The 19,133-nt window shown below is 26.3% G+C and overlaps 2 protein-coding genes across 3 annotated transcripts in view; both read left to right on the plus strand.

The window, feature by feature from the left end:
- LOC117171598 (transketolase-like protein 2) overlaps positions 1 to 14,380 on the plus strand; it is a 28,418-nt gene extending 14,038 nt beyond the window's left edge. For both annotated transcript variants that reach the window (XM_033359044.1, XM_033359045.1), the window contains exons 3-8: positions 892 to 1,081; positions 1,298 to 1,532; positions 4,443 to 4,586; positions 8,844 to 9,017; positions 10,421 to 10,636; positions 13,299 to 14,380. In XM_033359044.1, the coding sequence (XP_033214935.1) occupies positions 892 to 1,081; positions 1,298 to 1,532; positions 4,443 to 4,586; positions 8,844 to 9,017; positions 10,421 to 10,636; positions 13,299 to 13,970 (1,631 nt within the window). In that variant the 3' untranslated portion in view covers positions 13,971 to 14,380. The remainder of the gene's footprint in view (positions 1 to 891; positions 1,082 to 1,297; positions 1,533 to 4,442; positions 4,587 to 8,843; positions 9,018 to 10,420; positions 10,637 to 13,298) is intronic.
- A 3,848-nt stretch (positions 14,381 to 18,228) lies between these two features.
- The window catches only part of LOC117171597 (mucin-4), a 118,919-nt gene continuing 118,014 nt past the window's right edge, over positions 18,229 to 19,133 (plus strand). Inside the window, exon 1 of the mRNA XM_033359043.1 lies at positions 18,229 to 18,342. The gene's annotated coding sequence lies outside the window, so the exon portion shown is untranslated. The remainder of the gene's footprint in view (positions 18,343 to 19,133) is intronic.

The raw sequence follows: 19,133 nt of genomic DNA on the forward strand, positions 1-19,133 counted from the left end.
CAACAAGTAGTGTGAAAATTGATGTATTTTGTTAAAAATTCGTCTTTTTAGTGTAAAATTAATCTTTTTGTTTAAAAAATCATTTTTTTAGTTGAGAATTCAGCTAGTTCGTTAAAGGTGATTCTTTTTAATTGAAAATGTAATTATTGTCTTGAATATTCAACTATTTGGTCAAAACTTTTACTATTTTGTTGAAAATTCCTTTTTCTTTCTTTGGTTGAAATATAGCTATTATATTTTTCGTTAAGAATTTATCTTTTTGATGAAAATTCCACTGTTTTTTATTCAATTTTATTCTTTTTTTTGTTGAACATTCTAGTATTTAGTTGAGAATTAATTTTTATATATTGAAAGTCCAAGCATTTGGATCAAAATTAAAATATTTTGTTGAAAATTAATTTTTTTAGATGAAATATGAGCTATTATATTTTTTGTCGAGAATTCATATTTTTGTTTAAAATTCAACTGTATTTGGTTAAATTTTATCTTTGTTGGTATAAATTCCAGTGTTTGGTTAATTTTGATTAAATTCAACTATTTTGAAAGTTCAACTTTGTTTTGAAAACTGAACTGTCTTCTAAAAAAATTCAATAATTTCGTTTGAAATTCAACATTTTATTTATGAATTCAATTATTTTGTTGCATTATTATTTTTAATTTGAAATTGTTTTATGCCGTTTATAAAAAGTTCAGTGTTAAAAGTGTCACAATAATTAAATTCTGGTCTTTGAATAATAATGGTTACGAAAAATAAAAAAATTGACCTGGGAAAAGTGAGGAACTTTGAATTATTATTGCGTTAATATTTAGATAAGTTATTATTTACTATAGAGTCAATACTTGAAAGTTAACTAATTAATTGTTGATCAAAAATCAATTTTTATTTTACAGCATGGGCAGAAGCTGGCCTCTTCAAGACTTCAGACTTGCTGAATCTGCGGAAATTTGACAGCGATCTTGAGGGTCATCCAACACCAAGATTGAATTTTATCGATGTGGGAACTGGATCTCTAGGGCAGGGTCTCTCGGTAGCAGCCGGCATGGCTTACGTCGGCAAAAACTATGACAAGGCGAGTTACCGGTAAGTTGTAATTTATGTCATATTTTTGGTAGAAAATTTTATTCTGTAATATATTCACACAATTATAATAAAAACGATAATGCATTCACAAGTTTTACTTGAATCATGAAAAATACATTTTTTAATTCTTGTCAATCCAAGAATCATTAATTTTTACAAATATAAAGAGAAACAATTTTGAGGGTTCACGTACTAACAAGAAAAAATGTTTTCCAGTGTCTACTGTGTGGTTGGAGATGGTGAAGCAGCAGAAGGTTCCATTTGGGAGGCTTTGAACTTTGCTGCCCACTATAAGCTGGACAATTTGTGTGTGATTTTTGACATCAATCGTCTTGGCCAGAGCGAACCTACTAGCTTGCAACATAACATGGAAGTTTATCGCAAGCGTTTGGAAGCTTTTGGATTCAACGCTTTGGTAGTCGATGGCCACGATGTTGATGAACTCGCCAAGGTATCAATATTGGAAATTTTAAAATGACATAGGTGGCGAAGTGGTTTACATTTTTCCACAAATCTACCTGAAATCTTTGTGAAATAATGTATGTCTTTGTGCAATCTTCATAATCTATCCGAAATCTTTGATAAATATTTGAAATCTTTGTAAAATCTTTTAACTCTTTGGGATATTGTTGAAATCTTTAGAAAATCATTTAAATCTTTCTGAAATCTTTTTAATCTATCTGAGATCTTTATGAAATATTTAAAAATCTTTAGTGTATCATTGAAGTCTGTGAAATCTTTTAAATCTATCCGAAATCTTGATAAAAGATTTAAAAAATATTTGGCATATCTTTTAAATTATCGAAAGCTTTGAGAAATCATTGAAGTCCTTGTGAAAGCCTTTTAAACTATCCGTTTTTTGTTTATAAAATATTTGTAATCTTCAGAAAATCATTCAAATTTTTGTAAAGTATTAAAAATATTTTCTAATTTTTGATATTTGTGAAATTGTTTAAATCTTTGCGAAATCTTTAGAAAATCTTTCTGAAATCATCGAAATATTTTTGAAACAGTTGTGAAATTATTGAAATCCTTGGGAAATCATTTATCTCTTTGTAAAATTGTTAAATCTATCCGAAATTTTTGTGAAATCTTTACGAAATATTTGAATTCTTGGAGAAATATATGAATTCTTTGCGAAATATTCTAATTGTTTGAGAAATCATTAAAAATCTTTCAAAATATTTTTGAAGTATTTACTATTTAGTATATTTTTGAAATTGTTGAAATCTTTAGAAACTCATTGAAATCTTTTAAATCTATCCGAAATCTTTGGAAAATCATTGAATGATCTGTGAAATCTTTTAATTTATCCGAAATCTTTATAAAATATTAAAAAAATATTTGCCATATCTTTTAAATTATTGAAAGCTTTGAGAAATCATTGAAGTCTTTGTGAAATCTTTTTAAATTGCCCGATTGTTTAATAATACATGTGAAATCTTTGTGAAATCTTTAGAAAATCATTTAAATCTTTGTAAAATATTTAAAATATTTTTAATATTTGATAATATTTGTGAAATTGCTTAAATCTTTGCTAAATCTTTGGAAAATCTTTCGGAAATCATCGGAATATTTTTGAAACAGTTGTAAAATTATTGAAATGTTTAGAAAATCATGTATGCCTTTGTCAAATTTTGAAATCTATCGCGAATTTTTGTGAAATCTTTACGAAATATTTGAATTCTTTGCGAAATATTCGAAATCTTTGAAATGTTTGGGAAATCAGTAAAACCCTTTTAAAATATTTTTGAAGTATTTAGTATATTTTTGAAACTGTTGAAATCTTTAGAAAATCATTTAAATCTTTGTGGAATCTTTTAAATTTATCCGAAATCTTTATGAAATATTTGAAATCTTTGGGAAATCATTGAAGTCTGTGAAATCTTTTAAATCTATACGAAATCTTGTCGAAGTATTTTAATTATTTTATGAACATGTAATAATATTTTTGAAATGATTGAAATATTAAGAAAATGCTTAAAATATTTATAAAATATTGAAAACATTTTTGAAATATTTGGCATATCTTTTAAATTATTAAAAGCTTTGAGAAATCATTGAAGTATCTGTGAAATCTTTTAAATCAATGTCGAATATTTAACATATTTGGAGATATTTATGCTAAATTGTTGAAATCATTAGAGAGTAATTTAAATCTTTGTGAAATCTTTTAAATCTATCTGAAATCTTTATGAAATATTTGAAATCTTTGGGAAATCATTGAAGTTTGTGAAATCTTCTAAGTTATTGAAAGCTTTCAGAAATCATTGAAGTATTTGTGCAATCTTTTTAAACTACTCGATTGTTTAATAATACATTTGAAATCTTTGTGACATCTTTATAAAATCATTCAAATCTTTGTAAAATATTAAAAATATTTTTTAATATTTGATAATATTTGTGAAATTGTTTAAATCTTTGCTAAACCTTTGGAAAATCTTTCTGAAATCATCGAAATATTTTTGAATCAGTTGTTAAATTATTGAAATGTTTAGGAAATCATTTATGCCTTTGTCAAATTTTGAAATCTATCCCAAATTTTTATGAAATCTTTACGAAATATTTGAATTCTTTGCGAAATATTCGAAATCTTTTAAATGTTTGGGAAATCATTAAAACCCTTTCAAAATATTTTTGAAGTATTTAGTATATTTTTGAAATTGTTGAAATCTTTAGAAAATCTTTTAAATTTATCCGAAAGCTTCATGAAATATTTGAAATGTTTGGGAAATCATTGAAGTCTGTGAAATCTTTCAAATCTATCCGAAATCTTGTCAAAATATTTTAATAATTTTATGAATATGTAATAATATTTTTGAAATGATTGAAATATTAAGAAAATCATTGAAATCTTTATAAAATATTTAAAATATTTTTGAAATATTTGGCATATCTTTTAAAATATTGAAAGCTTTGAAAAATCATTGAAGTATTTGTGAAATCTTTTAAATCTTTGTCGAATATTTGGAGATATTTATGAAATTTTTTAAATCATTAGAAAATCTTTTAAATCTTTGTGAAATTTTTTTAATCTATCTGAAATCTTTATGAAATATTTGAAATCTTTGGGATATTGAAGTCTATGAAATCTCTTAAATCTATCCGAAATTTTTATAAAATATTTAAAAAAATATTTGGCATATCTTTTAAATTATTGAAAGCTTTGAGAAATCATTTAAGTCTTTGTGAAATCTTTTTAAACTACCCGATTATTCAATAATATATTTGAAATCTTTGTGAAATCTTTAGAAAATCATTCACAATTTATTTATTTGTAAAATTTATGTAGAAAGGATACCAATTTAAACTCGGTTTTATCTTAACAGAATTGTTTACTGACGTTTTGTTAATTTACCAGGCTTTCCATGAGGCACAGAATACGAAAGAACGCCCAACTGCCATTTTGGCTAAGACCTTCAAAGGGAAGAATTTCCCAAATATCGAGGATTTGGATAATTGGCATGGAAAACCTCTTGGCGCAAAGGCCAATGAAGTGATCGAGGTATGAAATTATATCAGATTTTTATTCTTTAATATAAATAAACTGTCGGTAAATGGATGGAAATCAATTTTTTTTTTAATTTCCTAACATTTAAAATATGAACAATTTAAAAGTCCATTATTAACCAAATTTTTGAATGATAAGTTAAAAAAAAATTAAAAGCGTTTAAAATTAAAAAAATTGAATGACTTTGAATTAAAAGTTTGTAAATCAAGCAATTATATATTGGGGAAATTTTGAAAAAATGACAATATTTCGAATGGAATAAAAGGTAATTGAACTTGTATAATTCCTAAATAAAAGCGTTTTAAATTGCATAATTTGAAATTTAAAATTGTTAAAATAGAACAATTTTATATCAGGGGCTCTCAAAAATTGACAAATTTTAATATAAAGATTTGAAAATTGGACCATTTCAAAACATTAAAAATTGAATTGTCAAATTTTTTTATGATCAAAAATTAAATTCCCTTTAAAATTTCAATCATTTTAAGTAAATTTAAAAAGTTTTAAAATTAAAATTTTCAACCGGTTAATTCTACTTTTCAGAGTTCAGTCATTTCAATTTTAATTACAAAATTAAAACATATGAATGGGAAAAATGAAAAGTTTAGCTTTAACAGTCATTATAATTTTGAATGTTTATGATTTTTTTCAATTATTCAATTACTGAGGTATCAATTTCATATATTGTAATTTTTGGCTATTATGGTTTTCAACAATACAATTTTTAATTTCAAATCTCTCCATTTTCTAACACTTTATGTAAAATTGTTCTTAATTTTTTTAAGTTTTCAATAAAATATTTTTCAATTCTGAATGATTAATTTTTTTAATCTTCAACTAAAAAGCGGACATTTTTCAGAAATTTAATTGAAAATCAAAACTTACAGAAAATATTACAAAAGAGGATAACAAAGAAGATTGATGTTTGAAATTGCACAATTTTGTAACTCAATTCGAAATTGTTTTTTTTTTTTAAGTTGAGTTTTAAATATTGAATTTATTTTGAAGACCTTTAAATTTCAACCAGTAGTTTAATTTTTAACGAAAACAGATATGTTCTCAACAAAAAATGTATTAGTTAATATTTTAACCAAGAAAATATTCTCTTATTTAAAATAGAAAACAATTGAATTGCAAAAAAAAATGCCAACAAAATAGTTAAATTCTCAGCCAAACAGATTACTTTTCTTCCAAAAATGATGAATTCTCAAGAAAATACATCAATTTTGAACCAAAGTGTCGAAATTTCAAGCAAGAAGATTAACTTTCTACCAAAGAAAACGAATTATCAACCAGTTAAATATATTGTTAAATCAATATTCTGAACAATTGATGTTTAGCTATTGAGTTCAATTTTTGAACTAAAAAATATCAGTTTTTTTTTACCAAAAATGGAGTAATTAAATTTCCATTTGTGAGAATTAATTTTCAGCACAGAGGAAAAGTGAATATTCTACAAAACAGTTTAATTTTGTACTATTTTCTAGCAAATTATAGAATTTTCAAGCCAAGAGGATGATTTTTCTACAAAGCAGTTAAATTTTTCACTGCACAATATGAATTTTCAGCAAACAAGTTCATTTTCAACCAATCAGTTTCACTTTTAACAATAATAGTTAAGTTCAGAAGATTTTTAATTTAAATAAAATACAGCTGGATTTAAGAAACAAAAGTGAATTTTCAACAAAATACTTGAATCCTCAAGTATTATTTTTCAAACAAACTGTTGAATTTTTAATCAAAAAATTAATTTTTTACCAAAAATGGGGAGTGTTCAGCAAAATACAAAAAATTTTAACCAATTAGTTCAGGGTGGCCGCTGGACCGAGAAACGATCGGGAATTTTCTCAGATCGAGAAAAACCGGGAAATGACTGTGCATTTATTTCTTGACTGGGAATTTTACGAATTTTCAGAAGAAAAATTTGCCCAAGTTTGATTTTAACTGTTTTGTAAATAATTAAAGTATAAAAAACTGAACAGTAATTGATTTGACAAAACTATTCTAAATCCGTTCAAAATTTGAGAATTTCCAGATTTTAACTGTTTAAAATCGAAAGTCTTAATACGAATTGAAATTAATATAGTATCATTTATTCTGATAATTTTATTTTTAAATAATAATTTTCATTATTCATCAATAAAATATTTTTAATTCAAAGTTTTAGGTCTTCCTTTATATTATTTTTTATACGAAATTGAATAAATACATTTATAAATATATTATTTTTTATTAGTTTTCTTAGTCATTAAAAACTTAACTTTTCATTTAAGACAAGTAAATTGAATACAAATATATGTAAAAATAAACTCTTTGAAACTGAATTTTTTGACGTAGAAAGCTGTGAATCTGTAGAATTTCGAAGAGTTTTTCAACTTTTAACGTTACAATTTGAATTGTTCTGTTTAAAAAATGTTTTATTCCTAAGTGAAATTGTTAAATTTTGACGTATAAATAGGAATTGAAACTTATTATTTGTAAGCAAAATTTAAATCATTTTAAGAGATATTTCGTAGTTTTGAAAAGATTCAAAATTAATTAAAAACTTGAAAAGTCTTCAAGTAATTTAAAAGAAGCGTGCTACAATTTTTGTTTAAAACTTCTAAATACATTTTTAAATTAACCGAATTTTTTCTACAACTTATGGAAAATCCTGCAAATTAAGGAAAAATCCTTAACATTTTCCAGGTTCTGTTTAGATCATTTTGAAAATCTCTTAATACCTTTTTAAACTGTCTGTTATAATAATGTTTCAAAATAAAAAATAATTTTCTATTTTCCTAGGAATCTTAAGAAAATTTTTTGATTCTTTTAAGTCTTTCACAATTCTTAAAAAGTTTCTAAATTTTTTGGTTGAAATCGCAAACTTCGTGTAAATGATTTGAAATCATTTCAAGTTCTAAATTTAATTTTGATATTTTTAAAACTTCTAAATATCTCTTAAAATTACTCTAATTTTTTCTGCAAATAATACGTGTTCCTATTGTTATTTATAAATTCAAATTTTAAGCATTTTTTTTTAATTCGCAGGATTTTCTAAAAGTTTTAAGAAAAATTCAATTCATTTACAAATATATTTAAAGGTTTCGAAAAAATTTTAACAGTGATTTTAAATTTGGAAAAATATAAAACCACTTCTAGATTTCTCATTATTTTGAAGTAAAATTTGTATGTTTTTGAAGGATTCTTAAACCATTTAAAATGAAAATAATTTATCTTCTAATTTAAAAAATTGTTGAGTTAAAAAAATTTAATTTTAATTTTTTTAATGGGTCTAGCTTCAAATTACTTTAAAAAAATATTATTTTGAACATTTTTAAAGTTCATTGCTTAATTCTTTAATTTAGAGTATTGAAAGTGTTAACTTGGATATATATTTTTGGAATTTAATCTGAATCTTTGAACTCTATAATTGATAAAAGTTCTAAATTTGGCAGTGTATCTAAATTTCATTTAAAACTTTTCAATTTTAAAGTGTTAGTATCTTCCATTTCATACGTGTAAATTTAATTTGTTGTTTATTTTTTATTACTTTAAATGGAAAAATGTTTAGAATAGTTCGAATGTATAAATTTAATTGACCGTGAAAAATGTTTGCGAACCAGGAAAAAACCGTGAAATGATCGGGAATTTTCAACCGAACAGATTATTTTTTAACCAGACAGTTGCATTTTTAATCGAAATGGTACAATTTCTACAGAAAAAGATTAATTTTTAAACCAAAAAGATAAATGTTCAACGAAATAGTTGGATGTTGACTTTTCATGTCTAAAAGACAAATCGTCAACAAAACAATTGAATTTTCATCCACGAAGTATGCATTTTCAACAAAATTGTATTTTCAACAGACTAATTACATTTTGAACTAAATAATAAATTTTTTGACCGAAAAGATACATTTTTAACCAACAATTTAATAGTAGGCTTTTTAACCGAAAATAATGAAGTTTCAACAAAAAATAATTTGATTTTTGTATCGGGTTCTCTCAATTCAGTTCTCATTTAAATGGAAAAACGAAAGACAGATGAGGATACGAAGAATACTGTGAAGCCAGTGATAAATAAATGGAAATTTTGATCATTTATAAACTAATGAATAAAATTTTAAGTAAAACATTAGAGTTAATTTTTAATACTATCAAAATATGAGGTTAGAAAACTGGAAATTTTGCTTAAAAATTAAATACAAAGTGAATGAAGAAATTTCGAAGATTATTATTGTTACTAATAATCGAAATATTTGGATTTCAGCATCTGACATCGCTTATCAAAAATACTGGACCTCTGGAACTTGGCCCTCAGAAACCTTTAAAGGAAGACGCGCCAAAAGTAGATATCACTAACATAAAATTAGACACCCCTCCGAGTTACAAAATTGGAGATTTAATCGCTACTCGTGCTGCTTATGGAACAGCTATAGCAAAGGTATTTTTATATCCCTTTCTTTTTATAAAATATAGTTACAGGGTGGTCGCAGGACCGAGAAACCGGGAAATGACAGTGAATATATTTTTTGACCGGAAATTTTACAAATTTTTAGAAAAAAACTACAACTTTAATTTCAACCATTTCTTAAATAATTCTTTGAATTGTAATCTTTTTAAATTATTGCATCGTTCAGTTTATAAAATTCAGTTTCATTAATTATAAATCAAATATTCAATACTAAAGAAAAAAACAAAATTTTGAATGTTACAATTTTAATTGTCCTATTTAAAAAAAAATGAATTTGCAAGTCAAATTGTTGAATTTTGATGTCTAAATAACAATTGAAAACCTATTATTCTTAGAAAAAATCGAGTAAGTTCAAGAGATATTTAGAAGTTTTAAAAAACTTATAAATTTATTTAAAGTTCGAAATGATTCCAAATAATTTAAACCGACAAAATTCGACTTCGTACCAAAATTCCGGTGCAAATAGTTCACAGCCTTATTTAAAACCAAATATAGATTTTGGCAGATTTCGAACAAAAAATTTAGAAACTTTTTAAAAATTTTGAAAGTTAAAGAAATTCGAAATTATTTAAAAGAATAAAATCATTTCCTAGGAAGCTTGAAAATGAGTTTTTATTTTGAAAAATTTATTTTTAGAGAAAATTTAAAAAGATGTAGAAAGATTTAGGAAATTATCAAAAATAAATGTGGAAGATTTTAAGGAAATTTTCTTTATTTGGTAAGATTTAAAAAAATTACTTGGAAAAATTTAAATAATTTTAAAACATGTTTAGATGTTCTGAAAAAAATTTTAAAATAATTTAAAATTTGAAAAAATTTAAAACAACACGTTAATGTTTCAAGATTTTTAAATAAACTTTTGAAGCGCTTCAGCTTAAAATGATATAATTTTCTAATTTTTAAAATTTATTGATTGATTCTTCAATTTATAGCATTGAACTAGAGCATTAAATTTATATTTTTGAAACTGAATCTGAATCTTTAAACTCTATAATTTATAAAAGTAAAAAAAACGGGCAATTTAACTGCATTTCATTTAAAATTGTTTAGTTGAAAAGTATTAGCAACTTCTATTTTATACGTGTAATTTATTGATCATTTGAATACAAAATTTTTGAATTAAATGACTTTTAAGCTTTAGTTTTTAAAGTTTAAAATTCAAGAGTTCCACTTTGAGAGCCTTAATTTGCATCTCAGTTTTTATTACCTCGAATGGGAAAGTTTTTGGTTTAGAGCTTGATTTTTGTAATTACATTGACAGTAAAAATTGTTTGCGAGCCGGGTAATGACCGGGAATTTTTTTTCTTTGATTAAAACGGCCACCCTGATTTAAATTTAAAAAGGAGCGTTTTAATGATATAATTTTTTTCCAGGTTGCAAAGAACAACTCGCGAGTGATTGCCCTCGATGCTGATACAAAAAATTCAACATTCTCTGAGAAGATAAAAACTGTCGATCCAAAGCGATACATCGAGGGTTTCATAGCCGAACAAAATATTGTTGGTGTCGCGATAGGAGCAGCTTGCAGAGATAGAACTGTCGCTTTCGTCTCGACTTTTGCAACTTTCTTTACCCGAGCATTCGATCAGGTAATTTTATACCTTAAAATACGAAATCTTACTTCTGGTAGTTTAAGTTAGATAGTTTTCATTCTGAAAAGTCTAAATTAAAATTAAAATTTAGGAAATTTTATTCAGAATAAATCGAAATTGAAATTCTTCTTTAACGTCCAACATTCAAGTTTAACGAAGAAACGTTCGGAAATTTAAAAAAATCTAATTATCAAATTTGGAAAGTACACCAAGGTAATTGTCACGGCAAAAATCAGGTATCTCGGAAAAAAAATTTTGTGATTTTAGGAATTAAAATGATATTATCAGTGATGTCCGATGAAAAATAGAAACATTATGTTATAGGAAAATAGTTTAAAACTTACAAAAAAATAAATATTTTAACGCCTTGCAATTAAATTTAAAATTCAGCAATTTAAAAAAAAGTTTGAATTTTAATAAAGCATGGTTTATTTCTTCTGGGAAAAACTTCTCTGGAAAAACTCTGTTTCTAATTTTGGAAATAAGTAAATAATTTTCGAAGCCATTTATTTGTTTAAAAAATTTTTTCTTTGTCAAAAATCGTTTTGGCGATTTCAGTCATAGATAAATTTACTTTTAAAATTGGAAACCGTGGGCTTCTAGAGAAAGTTCTCACCGAAAAAGAAAGTCATTAGTTACTAAAATTCAACCAGCTTTAAAAAAATGGCAAAAATATTTTTTAATTAATTTTTTTGTAAGTTTAAAATTGTTTACGCGCAAAATGTTTTTTATTAAATAGGACACCCTCAATAATATTATTTAGATTCTTAAAATAATATTTTCGTTCAAAAAGAAAAAAATTAAATTTAAAAAAGGGGAAAGAAAAAGACGTTGAAATAAGCTTCTTTCCCTTTTTCTCCTCTTTTTGTATAATTTTGTTTTCACAATAAAAATCATTTATAAAACATTTTTTTCTCATGGCTAACGGTTTTGGTCATGTACAAAAATTGGTTTTTATTGCAGTTTGTTAAAAATTGGTTGAATTTGAATAAATAATGGTTTTTTTCTTCGAGAAAACATTCATTACAGCTCTTAATGCTTGCTGTTTTTAAAAAGTATAAATAGTCTTTAAAGCTAGTTATTTGTTAGAATTTTTTTCAAAAATCGTTTTGACGATTTCAATCATAGAAGAATTTACTTTTAAAATTGGATACAAATGAATTCAAATTGAGCCAATTTGGTTTTAATTGATCAGAAGGAATAGTAACGAAAATTCAATTGCAAAAAATATTCTTAAAATTAATTTTTTTTACTAGTTTAAAAAGTTTGTTGTTAAAAATAATCTTTTTCATTTGAAATTAAATCATTTAAACCTTGAACATCTTCATTCAAATTAAACAAAAAATAATTTTAAAAAAGAGTAAAGAAAAAGCCACCAAATGGCCTTTCTTTTTTCTCCCGGCTTATTGATTATTTTTTTGAACACAATAAGACAAATTTACAAAATTTCAAATCATTTTTAAAGATATTAAGAAGTTTTACAAAAATTTCAAAAATAATTTGAAGTTTTTAAAAGTATTTAAAAAATATAAAACAAAATATACATTTTAAAACGGAAGTTTTGAAGCTATTTAAAGATTTTAAAAGGTTTTAAGATAAAACTAAAAAATTTCTTGTTATTCCCCGGTAAATTTAAAATGATTTTTCATTTTAAAAAGTATAAGAGAATATTTAACAATATTTAGAAAAGCACGTTTGAAACTATTTTTAATTAAAATAATTTTACTTATAATTTAAAAAGTATTTAGTATAAAAATGTAATGGTTAAATATTTAATCTTCTAGCTTGAAATTGCTTAAAATTATATAATTTTTAAAGTTGACAAATTTATTGATTCATTCTTCAATTTAGAGAATTGTAAATTATGAAGCGAATTGATATTTTTTTAACTGAATCCGAATCTTTGAACTGTCCAATTTACAAAAGCTTTAAATTTGTCAGTTCCACTATATTTAATTTAAAACATTTGAATTAAAAAATGTATATACTTCAGTTTTAGAAATTTCAAATTCAAGCATTCCACTTTCAATGCTTCGATTTGCAGTTCAATTTTTAACTAGATCTCAAATATATTTCGAAACTATCTCAGTTAAATTTTTCGATTGGAGACAAAATTCAAAAAGTTCGAGCTTTTTCAAAATTTGAATTAAGATCTTTTATGAGTTATAGAAGGTTTTGTAAAATTTTCTAGTACACGACAAAAAGACTTGCAAATTATCATAATGACATTTTTAAATTCGATAAAAATTCAAAAAGTTATATACTTTACAAAATTTTCCAAAAAAGTAAAACATTTATTTAATAGGTTGAGAAATATCAATCTAAGTTTCATTTTCGAAATATGCAATTTTTGTTTTTAGTAGATTTGAACACAATTTGTTAATTATCTTGATGAAGTTTTTCAATTGGACACAAATTATCGTGTGCGAGGCGCGAGTTTTATAACGAGAATTTAATCGTCAAAGCTTTGCGAACCTTCTTTAAAAGCAAATCGTAAAAAATGTCAGTTCCAATTTATGGCTGAAATTCCTCAGAAGTTTAACTCACAGTTTTCGCTTCAACTTATAATATATCTATGATATATTTTTTATTAAAAAGCTCAATAGTTTACATGTTTAAAATAAAAGCTAATCATATTTTTTTTCAATTTGTTTAACAGATAAGAATGGGAGCAATCTCACAAACGAACGTGAACTTTGTCGGATCCCATTGCGGAGTATCAATCGGAGAAGATGGACCTTCTCAAATGGGCTTGGAAGACATAGCCATGTTCAGAACAATTCCAGGCTCGACTGTCTTTTACCCAAGTGATGCAGTGTCCACCGAAAGAGCAGTGGAGCTGGCAGCCAACACAAAGGGCGTTTGCTTCATCCGAACATCCCGTCCAAACACTGCCGTCATCTACGAGAACGAGGAACCATTTGCGGTTGGAAAGAGCAAAATCGTTTGGAAATCCGCGAAAGATGAGGTCCTCGTCATCGGAGCTGGAGTGACTCTCCACGAGGCCTTGGCAGCTGCCGCAGAACTCGGCAAGGCTGGAATTCATATAAGAGTGATGGATCTCTTCACGATCAAGCCTATCGACAAAGACGCAATCATCTCGAATGCGAAGGAAGTCGGTGGCAGAATCATCACCGTTGAAGATCATTATCCGGAAGGTGGTTTGGGAGAGGCAGTTTTGTCGGCAGTTTCCTCGGTGCGAGATATCGTCCTGAAGAAACTTGCTGTTCCGGAAGTACCTCGTTCAGGACCGCCAAACAGTTTGCTTAATGCGTATGGCATCAGTACACGCAAGATTGTTGCTGCGGTTCATGAAATTCGCAAACTGTAATCTTTTGCGGAAGATTGTGGCTTCTGAAAGGCAAGAATAAAGCACAAGACCAACGACTTAAGTAAGGAAAGCATAATATGTGATCAAAGACGCTTTATATTTTGTACTCGCCTGTGAAATTTTCATAGAGTTTAGAAATTGTCACGATTTTATTTATGGATACCAAGTATCCTGCACTGGCTAACCGATTAGAAAGCTGTGTAAGAAAGCTATTTTGTAGCTTTATCTTTACAGTAGGGTTGAGCAAGGTTATAAATTTATACTGAATATACGTTTATAAATCTTTTTGATAATCTAAGTGTGAAGCAGTTTGATACTGCGATGATTTTTATACTAGAAATGTTGTTGCATTTATTATCAATTTAGTTCTTTATGAAGCCACTGGAAGTGAATAGAACTATTTTCAGAAATGAAGGTCTTTTTTCTACCTTAACTGTTATTTAAGCTTAAATATTTCAATTACGGTATCTACCTGACCGGGATTTTTCATTTGATTTACTAAAATGAATATTAAAAGTGTTTTGATATTTGATTACTTTCAGTTTGTTCCGTCCTGAATTGAACAATGATTTTTGAATTTTGAAATATTGAAAACCGGTCTATACGCAAACTTTTTTTAAATTTTATATTTATCTATAATTGTAAATATATATAATCAAAGAGAGAATGATTTACGTTTTAAACTAAAAATATAAAAAAACTGTGATTATGTGATTATGAAACAGCGCAGGAGCTTTTGGAAGAGATATTTGTAATTCTGGATTTGAAACGGGAATTTCCTAAAAGAATTGTTGTAGTTCTGACTTTGAATAGGGATTTTTGGGAAATAATTATAATTTTCAAAAACAAAAGAATGGAATTTCTGAGTTATACCTGGATTTAAAAAAGAAGTACTATATAATGAAATATAATTCTGACTTGGTAATTGTTCGAAGCTATTATATGTAATTATGAATTAGATCAAAAGATTTTCAAATAAATAATTAATAATTTATAATTCAGAATCCCGAACGAGCAATTTTCCAACAGAATTATAATTCTAACTTAAAAGAGGAAATTTTCGAGCTGAATTATAATTTTTAAATGGTTAAGGAAATTTTTTAAAAATAATTATAATCCTAACAACGAACAGCGAATTTTCGAAAAGCATTAAAATTGTGAGTCAGTACATGGGAATTTCAAAAAGAAGGATAATTACAAGGCCGGGCTACTTAAAAATTGACCTGAAGAAAACCGGGTATTTAAAATCATGCGTCTGGTAGACACTCTGTTTATTTTTAATAATTAAGTTTTCCTTCTTCAATTTAATCATTTTTAACTTTAACCATTTATTTTTTTACAGGATGTTTATTATTTCCATTAACTAATCGGGATTAAAAGAATCATTAAAACTTACTTTCAAAATTGGATAAAGTAAAAAAGTAGCGAATATTTCCCCCGAAAAATAAACCATCACTTATTAATGTTAAACTATTATTTAAAAAATTGTAAGAAGCGGCAGTAACAAAAGTCAATTGTAAAAAAAACATTGTTAAAATAATTTTTGATGTCAGTTTAAAATATTTTCATCAAAAATATTTTTTTTTTTTATTTAAAGTGACATCGGTAATATTATTTTGAGTAAAATCCACAGAAACACTTTTTTCAGAAGTTTGATTTTAAGCACACCTACCTTAATTGAAGTATAAACATTTTTTAACTTTCTATTTTTAAAGAGTAAAAATCTGAAGGAGTTTGGAATTCAGATTCTCAAAACTGCTCCTGAATTTTAAGCAGGTTTTAAAATTTTTATCATGATTTTATTCAAAAGATTCGTTATATGAAATAAGGTTAACTTAAAATAAATTTTATTTTATATATTTACGTATTATATTAGCAATGGACAATATATACTTTTCGATTTGTATATTTTAAATTTTAATATATATTATTAACTTTAATTACATAATAATCTGTAATAAATTTTAGGATAAAATAAAAAATAATGAAAATTCATAATCATTACATAAATTTAAAAATGTTAAAAAAGGTTTGAATTAAATTTTTTTTAAAATTTAATTAGCTTCACAATTCGAATCATAAAGTATTTATTCAATAAAGAAAAAGTTTTTCTGATGATACAATTTTAAGTTTCTTGTAATCTGAGCTTTTTTCAAGACCGCTCATTCTTTTATACCAGATAACCCAAAAAGAATTTTGCAGAAATGTTGATATCTATTATTTAATATATATTAAATCTCTTTTAAATAAATGTATTATCATTTCATTATTATTATTATTATTATTATTTATCAATTATTACGTATAAGGATTGCTTTTGGAAGAAATATTGACTATTATATTCTGCATTAATAATTATTTTTAAATTTCAAATTAAAATAAATTTATATATAACAGTATTTGTAAGTGTAAGTATTATCAACTTTAATTATAGATTAATCTTTAATAAATAAAAAAATGTGTCTAATTAAAGATTACAAACTTTAAATTTCAAAGTGATAAAAGAGGTTTGAATTTCAAATTTTTTTAAATTGTATTCCCTCCATAATTTAAACTATTAAACATTCAAATTTAATAATTTTGGAATAAAAATAATAGAAATATTACATTTGGGAATAATATATTTATCCAATGAAATAAGGAAGTAATTTAATATTTTTGTTGATAGTAAAATTCGAAGTTTCTTGGAATCTGATTTTTTTCAAAAACCCACATCTTTCTATACCAGATAACCCAAAAAGATACAAATTTTATATCTTTAATTCATTACACATCAAATATGACTTCAATCAGTTTTATTAATACAATTATTTATATAAGAATTGTTTTTGGAAAAATTATGAATTGATTTTTATTTTCTGCATTAATGTTTATTATTCTTGAAATGAAAATAAATTTCTATATCATGATATTTTAAAGTGTAAATTTAATTAACATGCAATAAATTTCAACATACAGTAAAAATAATCATAATTTATAACCTTTAAATTTGAAAGTGATAAAAAAGGTTCGAATCTCAAAACATAATTTAAATTTATTTAATATTTTTTCTGACGGTAAAATTCGAAATTTCTTGGAATCTGATCCCTTTATTTAATAACCCTTATGCCTCCACATTAGATCACCAAAAAAGAGGGAGTTAAAAAAATGTAATATCTATTATTCGTCAATATATGTATTTCTTAATAAATTTATCATCAGTATATAATTTATTATAAGAATGATTTAATAATTAATAATTTTAAGTGTAAATACCATGAAAGTTAATTAAAAATTATTCTTTAATAAATTTCAAGGTAAACTAAAAAGTAATCAAAATTCATAAGCTTTAAATTTCAAAGTGATGAAAAAGGTTAAAATTGAAAAATAGTTTAAATTTGGATTCGCTTCACAATTTAAACTATAAAATATTCAACATTAAAATTTAATAATTTACGAATAAAAACAGTAAAAATATTGCACTTGAAAATAAAACATCCAAGCAATTAAAAAAGTAATTTAATATTTTTGCTGACGAAAAAATTCGAAGTTTTCTGGAATCCCTCCTCATCAATTAATCCAAAAAGAGTAATTTTCGAAAAAATTCCTAGAATCTACACTCCACGTTTTCGGTGTTTTGCAAGTTCTGGGAACCTCCTCGGTACACATGCATACGCCGCACACAAATACATCGCATTCTCACGCATGCTGTCCCCCCACACCCCCGAGTTGAGTTTGCAAGATGGCCGCCTCGCGTTGATATCGTCCGCAGCGATCGTGTTTCAGCGTGAAAACGAGAAAATAGGAAGGTTCCACGTTTGTTCAGGAGCATCAAACAAACTCTCAGGTAAATCCTGAGCGCGAGTGTTGTGTAAAAAGCAGCTTCTAAGCCCAGCAGCTTTATCGCTGCCGTCGAGTCTCGCTTGCCAACGGAACGTGGTATCTCGACTCAAAATCGCGACAGGTGAGGACCAGTGCGTGTACAAGTTTTACCTGAAGGAACCTCCACAGGCTCCTCCAGCCTCCAGTGCCAGAAATCTTTATAACAAATGCGTTCTCGTAGAGATAAAAACCGAGCCAGTGCACCGAGCTCAACGCGACCCTCGAGTCTCGGCACATACGACGGACGGCCATATTAAACACGACGGAGCCCCGCCGTCATCGCAGGATAATCGGCCAAGGTGGAGAGGATTTCCTTGCACCCGGCGGACCTGGGGAAAACACAGTTCGTGTTGTTTTACCTGATGTTCCTGTTGGTGTGCCCGCCACGGAACACCTTGGGAAAAGACGGTTCGTGTTGTTTTGCCTGATGTCCCTGCACAGCACAGGGCTTACGGCTTCGGAATCGGAATACCTGAGTGCCAGCCGCCCTGGGCCCTATTTAACACATCTGGTAAGTAATTTCCCAAATTTTCCAAACCCTATGTCATATTTCATCCTCCATCGCCACTCACCATGGCTGTCACATTTCGCTTTTCTCCGTCCGACACGTCTGTCTGTCCATCCAGATAATTCTCTCTTGCTCTCGTTCCTGTCTCATGTCTGACCTGACATACAGCTTCTCCTTTCACTTGCGAATTTTGACAGTTTGGGCCCTTTCACCTTGATTTTACTCCAATGACTACAATTGTGAAATTCGTCTTTGTGAGGCCTGTGAACTTGGTTTAGCAATTTTCCTGGCTTTGTTTCGAAACAAGATTGCACTCTCGGAACTAATATTTGACTTTTTTCAGTTATTTCATTTAAAGTTTGATTTATACTGTTCTATAAAAGAGAATAAAAGAAGTAAATCGATTCTCGGTTTAATTTTTTTACTTTGAAGGAAGACTCGTTCGGAAAGTGACGGTTATGGGCTTAGCAGGTTTTAGTAGCCGATAAAATTTATTGGGATATGTTATGAACTCTTACGTTTTTTTGCACGCGATATCGTTAGTTTGACGATTGTTTTAAGTGTTAGGATATATGATTAGTAAAAATGTCAACAGGGGAGCTATTTAAAAAAAAATACTGTCATTTGCATTTCAAAATAAAAAAAGTTGCTACATTTTTAAAAATTAGAGTCTAGTAAACAGTTATTTGATAAACCCACAATTATTTTGGTCGTCTGTGAAGGAATTGTTTCAAATGTTTTTTTTAGCGGTAGCCAAATGTTTGTTTTGAAGCAACGGTTTGAATAAAAAAGTG

This window comes from Belonocnema kinseyi, chromosome 4, assembly GCF_010883055.1.
Source record: "Belonocnema kinseyi isolate 2016_QV_RU_SX_M_011 chromosome 4, B_treatae_v1, whole genome shotgun sequence".
NCBI lineage: Eukaryota > Metazoa > Arthropoda > Insecta > Hymenoptera > Cynipidae > Belonocnema > Belonocnema kinseyi.